Below are 13,171 nucleotides of genomic sequence, written 5' to 3' on the forward strand. Positions count from 1 at the left end.
AGTGACGATATGTCTGCTGTACAAAATAACGATAATACAATAAGGTCTCCATAGATGCCAAGTGACGATATGTCTGCTGTACAAAATAACGATAATACAATAAGGTCTCCATAGATGCCAAGTGACGATATGTCTGCTGTACAAAATAACGATAATACAATAAGGTCTCCATAGATGCCAAGTGACGATATGTCTGCTGTACAAAATAACGATAATACAATAAGGTCTCCATAGATGCCAAGTGACGATATGTCTGCTGTACAAAATAACGATAATACAATAAGGTCTCCATAGATGCCAAGTGACGATATGTCTGCTGTACAAAATAACGATAATACAATAAGGTCTCCATAGATGCCAAGTGACGATATGTCTGCTGTACAAAATAACGATAATACAATAAGGTCTCCATAGATGCCAAGTGACGATATGTCTGCTGTACAAAATAACGATAATACAATAAGGTCTCCATAGATGCCAAGTGACGATATGTCTGCTGTACAAAATAACGATAATACAATAAGGTCTCCATAGATGCCAAGTGACGATATGTCTGCTGTACAAAATAACGATAATACAATAAGGTCTCCATAGATGCCAAGTGACGATATGTCTGCTGTACAAAATAACGATAATACAATAAGGTCTCCATAGATGCCAAGTGACGATATGTCTGCTGTACAAAATAACGATAATACAATAAGGTCTCCATAGATGCCAAGTGACGATATGTCTGCTGTACAAAATAACGATAATACAATAAGGTCTCCATAGATGCCAAGTGACGATATGTCTGCTGTACAAAATAACGATAATACAATAAGGTCTCCATAGATGCCAAGTGACGATATGTCTGCTGTACAAAATAACGATAATACAATAAGGTCTCCATAGATGCCAAGTGACGATATGTCTGCTGTACAAAATAACGATAATACAATAAGGTCTCCATAGATGCCAAGTGACGATATGTCTGCTGTACAAAATAACGATAATACAATAAGGTCTCCATAGATGCCAAGTGACGATATGTCTGCTGTACAAAATAACGATAATACAATAAGGTCTCCATAGATGCCAAGTCACGATATGTCTGCTGTACAAAGCTTGTTTCGAATTTAGTTCGTAAACTGGAGTATTATGGAAATTGTTTATTTTGACGCTCGTTCTTTACTAATTAAAAACGAAAACTGAAGCGCACTGCTGCTAATATGAAATCATTTCGCAACAGTAAAACTCTATGAAGTAGCTTCTGATTTATGACATGTTATTGAAAACCGTGCAGACGGCACTAATAAACGTCGAGATATCAAGAATACGTGGCTAGTGAAGTATATGTATATATCAGTATGTCAAGATATCTAATATCAAAGCCATCTTACTTGTATTAAAGAATTATGTAAATATAAACAGTAAACATTGAAAAAGGTTGGAGATATCTTTTGAGATGCCTATTAAATGTCCATAAAAAGATAAATAATTTTGTACTTGTTTCTCCACAATTTAAACTTCGAGTTAAGCAGTGTATTCGAAATAAAGATGTTTTTAGGTATTTCAATCACCCACATTATTGATCGTGATCATAGATTGCAAAAAGACCCGAATATATTCCAGGTATTCACATATATTTACTATCTTCGTGATATCGAAATTTGCAGATGTTCATCACAATGACTTAAACTATCTGCAGCAAAGGATCTTTTATATGCACCATCCCACCGACAGGATAACACATACCACGGCCTTTAATACACCAGTCGTGGTGCACTAGCCCATATAGTTAAGTGCATTTCCATGAGTGATTAACCTTTGCAGTCTGTATATAGGCCACATGTCAGGCCAGGAGATATATATATATCGTTGTTCGCCATTCCCTCGTGATCCCCAGAGCTAATCGTTATGAACGGAACTGTTACCAGAATACCATTCATCTTAATATAGCACTAAACATATACACATGCAGGAATAATAACCCAGACCCGAGTTCAGGCAGACCGAACATAAACGTGTGCACCTGACTGGTTTATGCGCTTCACGTTAAACCAAATGGCCGCATCGCAGACCAGTTCATTTATTTCATTTCAACTTATATTCGTGCTTATACCAATTAAGGTTCAAGCACGCTGTCCTGGGCACACACCACAACTACCTGGGCTGCCTGTCGAGGACAGTGAGGTAGTTGTTAGGGGTTAGTAAGAGAGAAAAGGGTGTAGTGGTCTGGGTGGAAGCCAGGACCGGGCTGCGAACCCTGTACCTACCAGCCTTATGTCCGATGGCTTAACTACGACACCACCGAGGCCGGTTGGGGACCAGGGGCCTAATTCACAAAGGTCTCTTAGGCTCTGCTAGACAACAAAGCATCCTCTTTGCAAGTCGTTTAGCATTGCACTGCGATATCGCAAAGTTGCGAGAGTTTAGTGAATTAGGTCCCAGTTGAACAGTTTGCGAACGTTAGCGTCGTTCGCTGTCGCTGAACATTGGATATTATGACGTAGATGACGTAAGTGCACGTGGTACAGAATTGAAGAGAATTAATGAACCACTTCCGCATACACCTGGATTTCTCAATAAATAATGTTTGTTCGTGTATGCCAAATCACCAAATGAAAGCTCATACATCAGTAACATGTGACTAAAGGTGCTATATGCAACATGTCAGTGAACAAATACACCATAGATAGAAATATATCCCATGATCATTACAATAAAGCCAGTCTCGGTGGTGTTTTGGTTAGGCCATCGCATATAAGGCTGGTAGGATAGAGTGGGACTAAGTTCGCAGCCCGGTACCGACACCCGCAAAGAGCGAGTATTAATGACACAATGGGTAGGTGTGTAAGACCACTATAACAGACTTCTCTCTCACTAACCACTGACAACTAACCAACTGGCCTCAACATACATCCCAGATAGCTGAGGTATGTGCCCAGGACAGCGTGCTTGAATCTTAATTGGATCTAAGCACAACATAAGTTGAAATTAATGAATTAAACTAAATAATAGAGATGTAGGAAGGTCGATTCAGCTGGTTCCCGATACTGACCCCGCACCGACCTCGCTGGTGTAGTGGCCAAGTCATCGAATTGAAGGCTGGTAGATACTGGGTTCGCATTCTGGTACCGGTTTCCACCCACAATATTATCGAGTTAAACGTTGCAATTGGTGGTTGTAAGGCCACTACGCCGACTTCTCTCTAACAACAAACCCACTGTCCTGGACAGACTGTCGAGGTATGTGCCCAGGATAGCGTGCTTAAACCGTAATTGGATATAAGCACGAAAAGATGGTTTCAGTGTCAAACTTTTCAATCGCAGTAGTACCTGCGACAAATACCCTTTAAACCAAATTTCTGGAATTTACTTTATGACAAGTGCTGTCACGTGACTGTCACATGACTGGCGGTCATGACAGTATTCAGTGGGGTTGTTGTCTTTTTATGATATGGACAATTCGAACGCTGACACATCAAATGCTTTACTCAACAAAATGAATTAAGGGGCCAGTATATATTTTCTTTAAATATGGTAAGCATAAAAAAACACTTTCTGTAAGGTGTCGTCCTCCCGCCCCATATCAGAGGAAAACGCAAAAACAACAAAATCACTTTAGTATGGAAAACATAAATTTAATCTGGTATATAGTAAAATATGATTACATTTCAAACGAGGTATTTATATCAACGACGTAACTATGAAATGAAAAACGTAATGTGTATGTACAGTGAACCAAGTATTAAATTCCAAATTGACAGAACCCAACGAGTGGAACGTCCAACAAGAACCAACAACACGGCTCGGTATGAACCATCGTTAGCATTATTAGCACTTAAAGAAAACACCAAGGACTGTTCTAGAAACGGGCACGGGGGGGGGGGGGGGGGTACTTTTATTTACTATCCATATGGGCTCAATTATATGGGGTAATATTCTCTAATTCCTGTGGGTTTTCTGACATGTTTTAGTACGAAACAATGCAAAATTATGTAATAAACGTTTTGGGAGGTAGGTATTTTAAAAAAAAAACCGATTACACCCACCTCCCGTATTTGCCTCCAATATGTTGTCTAGAACAGTCCTATATGTATATATTATTAGCACAACTATTATCACTAGCACTTATCAAGCAATGCCATTAACTTGAGAAGAAAACAACAACACGTCTTTTAGACACTGGCGTAACCGGGGGAGGGGGTATATGAACAACACTCGACTCATAGGTTGAGTGTGTCCATCCCCAATGTGGGTGGTCCCCCAATTTAAAACCCTGGCTACGCCGATTTTGAGAGACCATCAGTACAATTATGTATAATATTATGCTCACTAGTCTCATCTATTATGAAATTCCATTAAAGTCACCGACCCTAGTTTTAAAACTGTGTAATACTTTCTGCTATTACAATTGTTTTCTATTTCTTTTTTTTTTTTATTAAATTAACCATTGCTTACATATTTTTCAGATTGTCAATTTCGGATAAAAACTGTGTGCTTTGGGTTGCCGAGTATTTGTAGCCCCAAATGCATATTATGCGACACAGAAAGAAAACTAGGATGACTGACCGCCCCTTTAAAATGGTCTACTAAAATATGTTCACAATACACAGAAGTATTGTATGCTTCTTTTCTTCTCAGTAGGACAGACACTATGTGATGTCATTAACAGAACATGACGTAACTTCACTCATAACATTAAGTTAGCCATATTGTTATTCAAACAAAATGCTTTTTTTTTTAAAAAACATTCAGATAAAACATATCTTACGCATAAGTTAACTCGTTCAGAACATAATTAAGTAGAAACTAATTTACATTTATAGTGTAATTCTAATCAAAAATGGATTACCTAAATCGTTTTATGTGTAACACATAAATGGGTAGAGACTTGGAACGTAACCGATTTAATTCCACCAGAGACGAAATTCTCGCTCGAACGTAATTTTACTTGGAACGTAAATCTACCCATAAATGTAACTGTACTCGTAACGTAATTCTGTACGTGAAATGTGAAACACCTGTGTGTAATGATTATGCTGGTTTCGTTTCTTGATGACTATTATGTATGAATGACATGAACACTTCACATAAAAACATATAGTACCAAAACGAGAGCTGCCTGTGTATATATACGCTGCATAAAACAGTGCAAATGTTTATGAAAGACTAGTCATAACTCCGACGGAGTTATTCGGAAGTATGGTGTTCTGCTATCCTCGTAATCAATTCACTGTCCTCACACTCGCAATCTGGGAGAGTCCAATCCCAGCTCAAATCACCCATCATGTTTCTTTTCTTTTCAAGCACCTCAGTGCTCTCACGTTAGCACCGACTTGTCAGTAGTAGTATATACCACTTGAGACCCTTCGCACAGTATCTGCTCGACAAAAAATATAGGTTAGGGTGACCTAATTTTAAAACTCTTGTGACCTTTCGTCTTGAAATTCGCCATTTTTGCTTAATGTCACGTAGGTTTCGAGTCGGCTACCTCTGTGGGCGAGTCTTTGGGAGAAGAGGATGAATCTTCGTCGTCGTCGTTGTTCCTGCTGCTGCTGTTGTTTTCGCGGCAGCAGATGCAGCACTCGGTAGTGGAGTTGTCACAGCTGACACAGTCGCCGTCGTGGCGTTTCTCGAGCGAGCGCTCGAAGTCAAGGAGTTGGCCCATGAACGTGAAGTTGGGCGAGATGTTGGGCTTGCAGGTCTTTACGTAATCGTACGCCTGGTTCAGGTTCATGCTCTTCTTCTGCATCATGTAGGCCACCGTCACCGTCACGGATCGGCTGATTCCGGCCAGACAGTGCACGAGTACGCCCTGGTGCGACTTGATGGCTTCGTCTGAAAAACACAAGAACATCACTGGGTTAAGACTTGATGTCAAAACAATCATAACTGGATTAAGATTTTGCCTCAGTGAAACATCACTGGATTAAGATCTTGATGGTTTTTGACCTAAGTTTTTCAAGTGTGTGTGTGTGTGTATTTTTCTGTTTTGCATCTTGTTTGTTCATTGGTATTATTTCTGGAGTGTTTATTTATTTATTTATTGTTCTTCTCTTTCCTATTTTTTTTTATCATTTCGTGTTATCTAAAAAAAAATTTGCCCGCGTGGAATTTCCAGCCGTGAAGCGGTCTACTTTCTGGCGAACACCTGTGATAGTTCTATCTTTCTCTCACAGGATGTTTGCGTGCACGCGGAAATGCCATTTCCTTCACGCCGTCTGCTAGGTCGCATCACAAACAATGAGTGCGTTGTTAGCCCAGACGCAGAAATCCCTTTATAATTAGCAGTAGTCATTTTCAGATAAACACAATATGAATAAATAGAATTTAAAGTAACCTTATCTTTTATCTATATTCCATCAAGTATTAGTTCTAAGAATAGTGTATGACTAACGTAGTCTCTTCCTTACATCGGATCTCTCTCTCTCTCTCTCTCTCTCTCTCTCTCTCTCTCTCTCTCTCTCTCTCTCTCTCTCTCTCTCTCTCTCTCTCTCTCTCTCTCTCTCTCTCTCACTCTCTTCTTCCCCCTCCCCCCTCGAGTTTGTCTTTGATTGCATGTGTGCACACGATTCATTTCCTTCGGGTAGTACACGTGAAATATATACACATAAACACGCCAACGAACGTAACAGATTACACGGCTCTATCCTGCCAATTATTAACCGGGGGCATTTTTACACCGGAAGCAGGTCATTACACGCCATCTGGTGGCGCCGTATAATTTATCCCACGAGCGGTTAGCCGACATTCCGACACGTCGCTCAGCTGGGAGTTACCTTTGCCGTTTTCAATGACGTTCACTGACGTTTCCTGCAGAGATTGTGTTTTGTGTGTGATACTGGATTTGGAACAAAGCTGATTTATCGGTCCATGCTGTTGTAACGGGGTCGTGCACACGGCGTCTTTGTGGCAAGAGAATGCCATCAATGTGGTTAGACTACGAGATTGCTATCTTCATGAACCAAACAATTATTACAGAATGAATGGTGCCAGGAGCTGGATGCACGTGTAACGACGAAACGCAATGCCGAAACCAATTAAAGAGCAAGGGATTATTTTTAATATCCGGTACGAAACTATGATCAATAAATAATAATAATGAAAAACAAGTATAATAATAATTTAAAACTCGATAAGCAATTCTGACAAATGAACACAAATGACTCCCCACAGCATTACGCTAATCATTTATTCTAACTGCACGATTTCGGATCATTCTGATACTTTTAATGCATTCCATTACGAAATCATCATATACAGTTTTAGGATAGATTGTGTCTCAATTTCCCGTGTTTCAAAACTGTTTTGTATTGAAAAACAATTTTCGAACCGATACGGGTTCATTGTCTTGCGCCAATGTCTATTTCAGATTATTTTTGAGCATTATAAAATTAATATATTATGAACTATATTTTTAAACGTGATACAATTGCACCATATGTAATAACGTCAGATAATAGGTTGTTATTGATTAATGAACATATATAAATTGCACTGCTGACGAATCTTATATATAAATTATGTAGCAGAAGGACGGGTATATTTCAAGAAAAACCTATACTGACCTATCCAGAACATTCATCTTTTTGTTTTGTTTAATTCCACCACTAGAGCGCATTGATTCATTAATCATCGGCTACTGCAAGTCAAACATTTGGTAATTTTGACAAAGTCTTAGAGCGAAAAACTGCTCCATTTTTCTATTAGTAGCAAGGGATCTTTTGTACGCACCACCCCACAGACAGCACATACCACAGCCTTTGTACGCACCACCCCACAGACAGCACATACCACAGTCTTTGTACGCACCATCCCACAGACAGCACATACCACAGCCTTTGATATACCAGTCTTGGTGCACTGGACAGAGCCACAAATGGCCCAATAGACCCACCGGTGGGGACCGATCCTAGGCCGACCGCATATTATGCGAGCGCTTTACCACTGGGATATGTCTCTCTCACAGAAGCTGAATGCCCGCAGGAAGAAAATAGCCGCAAAAAAACAGATCTGCCAAGATTCAAACTGATTAAAATGGCGGACATAGTTTCGCTTGGTGCGGGGTGTGCAAACACAGGCGACGTGATCAAGTGGGGAACAGGTTTCGACCTACTTGGTATTCCGAACTGTCGAGTTTCCGCGCATACCGCTATATCGTGCCACGTGAATGCCGAATGGAGGTCGACGGTGTACGTATTTACCCAGTAAACAAAACTCCACATGAATATGGCTGTGAATCTAAAACGACTGCTGCGTCTGTCTCTGGTGGGTTACGTTTGGTCCAATACATTCACAGAACTTAACACTAGTTGCAGATAACAATAAACGAATAATACACATTTCGGTCGAATCAGTGATAATTGGTTTAAACGTATACACTATAGCTACCACCATTTGGAGCAACAAGTCATGGTGAACTTCGATCTTTAACTGGAATTTAATACTGGTATTAGGGAAAGGTACACGTAGTTACTTAATACAAAAGCTCCTGTTTTATGAGAGGAGAGGATTTATTATTCTTTTTGGGGGGTGGGGTGGTTGGAGGGGGTTTGTTTATTTCTTTTTGGTTTGTTTTTGTTTATTATTTGTTTGGTGGGTTTTTTTGTGTGTGTTTGTTTTGTTGTTGTTTCCTGCAGACCTATTATTGCTACAGACGTGACATGTAGATACGACTCTGCCCAGGTCTGTCATAATGTCACTTTACGTTAAATCGCTCATTCCTTTGTCATGCTATGCAACATTTGTACAAAATGTTATATAAATAGTGTTTCCCCGACAGTATACTACAAGAAACTAATTTCCTTCTCCATTCATTATTCCCCGTCACTGTGGTGCTTCTCATCCTAAAATGGTCTGATATTTTCAATAACAGGTTTCAGAAATAAATCTGGCGGAAAAAACTTCAAATACGAAATATCGTTTACATGTTCAAAATTGAATCGATTAACCTCAAATATTAACGGTATGAACCGGTTACGTTTAGTGTGTGGAAAGCGGTGCGGAAAGGGGTTAACGTTGTAATAAATAACTGTATCTTCACAGTATGTAATTATTGCCAAATGTTCGTTCCTGTTTTTTCTGCGATGCCTGGCTGTCTACGTTGGTTTATCATGCCATACTTATTACTTATTTATACAGCTGAAAATCAATGGCCTGTCTAGGATGGTAGTACAAGCACCGGTTTGTAGCTTCTATCGCCAGTACATTAGCGCTGGTACTCGTGCGGAACAAGCGTACCACATGGATTACGTGTGTATATATATATATATATATATGTGTGTGTGTGTGTGTGTGTGCGCGTGTCTGTGTGTGTGTGTGTGTGTGTGTGAGAGAGAGAGAGTTTAAATATATCTGTGTGTGTGTGTGTGTGTGTGTGTGTGTGTGTGTGTGTGTTGTGTTTGATGGTTTCAACATTTTACTTCTAAAATCTAAACACCGAGGATAATTTGTTGGTTGACTTGCTACCATACTTTCCCTAGCTTACAATTAGTGTTACTACTTTTTTTCACACTTTTTTCTACCTGCCCTTCGTTAAACGTATTTAGTTTAATACACAATACATGCTTTAGTACTTTAGCGAATAACTGGACTAATGTTTACAAGTGTGTTTAATGGTTGAAATTTCACCAACTATTTTTCGTTAGATTTTATTTTGTTGTTGTAGCTATTCGCTAATGAATAAACAAATGACGTCTTCAGTTGGGGATTGTCAGAACTGTGGGTTCACAAATACAGATACTGTCAAAGACATTGAGTTCATCAACTAGTTATATAACTGTTCTCCAGCTTTTGTCAACAAAGTATTTGTATGGTTTAACCGATACAGTAAGAACGACCTTAAACGATAAAAAAAAAAAAAAATCTACGAATTCAAAACAACTTTAAAAAACTACAGAAAAAAACTTTCCACCATAAAAATCGACTTCTTCTCAAATAAAACAACACGGTGTCACTTGATACACTACCAGCCAAATAAAACACTTTTTCTTTTCTTTTTCTTTTTGTTGTTTGTCATATGAAACGGCACCTGCTAAGCTATCCATCAAATCAATCGTTTACCTGGTAGTCGCTAGTTTGGTTCCTAGACCAGTTGCCAAATGAAGCAATACAATTAATTTTGAACCCTTCATTTGAAAACAAAAACCAACCTTGTAACTACGATCCAGTATACCAACCATTTAAATATCTTATAGACTGTATGTCTCACCAATAAAAGCAACTGACCCATTTCACTAATGTTACCCAGTAAAAGCGTCCAATCTTTCACATAAAAAAGATGCTAAATCACCCTAACGTCAACAGAATACCATGTAGAAGAATATTGATCAATAAAACTAATCGCCGTGTTGACAGATACTCGGCATTAAAAGCAATGGCTTCGTGGAAAGATCACCGATAAATATAAAGAGCACGAGCCTCTGGGCAGACAGAGAAATAGTACTTACCAATGAAAGCAATGGCCTCGGGGAAGAACGCCGAGAGGTTCTGAGACCAGTGGTCACTGATGGGTATCTGAAGGTATTTTATAGAAGGGTCCTTCTCAAACATGTTTGGCACATTTGGAGTCACATTTAGAATGTATTTTATTCCAAAGTTTTTCAGCTGGTTCAAGTCTGCCGAATTTTTGGCGTTTCCAAGAAACAGATGAGGTAGGACCTGAACGGGGAAGGGCGACATATGTGGGGTGGTCTCGCTGTCACTTTCGCTGGACGTGCCATAGGCTGAATCGTCCGAGATTCGCAGGTTCTTTAGACCGCAAATCGTACTGTCCGTATTCTCCTGTTGAATGCAGTATTCGGGAAAGCGTTCCTCAAACGTTGAAAATCCACCTGTCAACAAAATCGTAGAAAAATCAATATAATGAGGATTAAATAAACACTTCCCGCCTAAAATCAAACCTAGTAAACAGGTGACTGTGTGATCATTATTGATATTTTTTTAATACGACACGATATTAATGTGTGTTAGACAACTGTATTATTTGTATTGTCACATTGTAAAACGTTTATGGACACAAAAGGAGGAAATATCGGATAGCTAATATTTCTTAGGTGACGCAACAACCAGACTACACACTATCAGTGTTTATTAGACACCTGTTGTTTGTATTACTGTAATCTTACAGTTTTAAAACGTTCAGACCCCAAGGGTGGACGATACACGGTAAGTAATACTTCTTAGATAATTCAACAAGACACGCTTAACTGTACCAGACTTGCGGTTTGTAATCACATACTAAACCCGTAGCCATGTGCCATAGCACACCTGTTACGTCTGAGTCATGGGCTTATTATACTAGACCAGAACATCTAAATTAACAGATAATAATAAGCTCTTTTTAGTGAAAAGTAGGGGTGGAGAGAGAGAGAGAGAGAATAGATACACAAATTGCTTACCGAGTAAAAAAGAGGCATGGCAGCCATCTTGTCTGAGTTTTTTAACCAAAAGATTTAGCGTACTGGAAGGGTTTGCGTTCAGGTCCGTGGAACACTCGTCGCACAACAGAATGTGGTGGGTCTTGGCGCATTTCGTGAATTTCTCTTTGGCCTCATTGTTGTGGATAACGGAGCTGATGTTGAGGGTTCCCTTCTTGAGGCGCTTCAACATCAGACTCGGCAGCGTCACGTTGATGGCGCCCACCACGTGAGAACGCTGGTACTCGGACTGACCCCGACAGTCAAGGAGCAAGACGTTGTTGGTGGTTCTCAGTTCGTGGCACAGCCGCTCGGGACTGCAGAATTCGCCTATCTCACTGTTCATATTGCTGATCACTTCTAGGCACGGCATTAGAATACAATACCGTGATCCACGTTCGACTCTGGGTTTCTTTAAAACTCCGCCGTGCTTCCAATATCTAAACCACAAAGTCGAAGCTTCTTCTATCTTCTAATTCTTCTTTCCTTAACTCTCGAACGAGTCAAACTCACAACCGAACAATCATTTAGTATCCTTTAGAATTGAAATATATACTACTAAGTGTGCTATATATACTATAGCATGTCACTAATTAAAATCGTGTGTAAAATGAAAATGTTTATACGTGAGTACCGGCCATTCACAAACAAACACACAAATCCCTCCTTGCGCACAGCCTTTGCCTAGTTCTACGAAAGCATTCGAGGATAGCAGTATCTTGTGTAAGATAGCTGCCATCAATTTATGCGCGGCGTGACAGGTAAACAAAATAAGTCCCTCTGAGATCCACCAATCAGATGGCGCAATGTCACGATAGCTCCGCCCCTCGCTCATACCAAATAAGGATAACGTCATGAATCAATACCTCCATTCCCTACGTTATTTCCTAAATATAGAACAGTCCACTACGTCACTTCCTTCAGGCTACAAACTGTCTGGCAAGCTGCCAAGGGATTGACCTTAGTGAATAGATACGGGAGTGAAACAGCGCTCATTCATTGTGGAAAAGCGGCCGACCGCAAAGCAAACACGCTGGGGTATATCTATTTACTGGCGAGTTGTATTACCCATTTTCTTGTGGCTTTATCTGCGACACACGAATACCGTTGTACTTGCTTTATAGGGCTAGGAGTGTCAAATTATAAAAGATAAATACGCTGTTTTTAAATTGTCCCAAAATATTGACAATTTTAGTAGGTAAATGATAATATACAAAATGTATTTAAAAAAAGTGTAATTCGCTCTAGGGACTGACTTTAGTGAAGTGTGTAAATTGTATTTGATTAAAATGATATACAGTACAGTATGTGTATGTATGTATGTGTGTGTGTGTATGTATGTATGTATGTATGTATGTATGTGTATGTGTATTAATATATATTAATTTTACACACGGTATATACATACATACATACGTACATACGTACACACATAAACAAACATACATACATATACATACATACATACATACATACATACATACATACATACATACATACATACATACGTACATACATACATACATCTATATATATAGAGACAGACAGACAGAGACCGTGATACAGAGAGAGAGGGAGAGAAACAGAGACAGACATAGTATGTTCTTATATTACACCACTTTTGCATAAACGTACACATCACATAAACATACACGCACACGCACACGCACACGCTGACACACACTTGTTGATAAACTCATTAAAGTAGTGCAAATACTATATCCTTGATGTTTAAATCTAGCAATTAGTAATAAACGTCATTTAAAC

At 39.3% G+C, this 13,171-nt stretch overlaps 1 protein-coding gene across 1 annotated transcript; it reads right to left on the reverse strand.

Moving 5' to 3' along the window:
* Positions 1-3,609: 3,609 nt before the first annotated feature.
* LOC121367557 (dual specificity protein phosphatase 6-like) lies at positions 3,610-12,136 on the reverse strand. The gene is made up of 3 exons (XM_041491808.1): positions 11,387-12,136; positions 10,436-10,819; positions 3,610-5,825 (listed from the first exon to the last, which is right to left on the reverse strand). The coding sequence occupies exons 1-3, from the start codon at positions 11,775-11,777 to the stop codon at positions 5,455-5,457; spliced, it is 1,146 nt and encodes a 381-aa protein (XP_041347742.1). The 5' UTR covers positions 11,778-12,136; the 3' UTR covers positions 3,610-5,454.
* Between the last annotated feature and the right edge of the window lie 1,035 nt (positions 12,137-13,171).

Source organism: Gigantopelta aegis, chromosome 3 (genome assembly GCF_016097555.1).
Source record: "Gigantopelta aegis isolate Gae_Host chromosome 3, Gae_host_genome, whole genome shotgun sequence".
Lineage (NCBI taxonomy): Eukaryota > Metazoa > Mollusca > Gastropoda > Neomphalida > Peltospiridae > Gigantopelta > Gigantopelta aegis.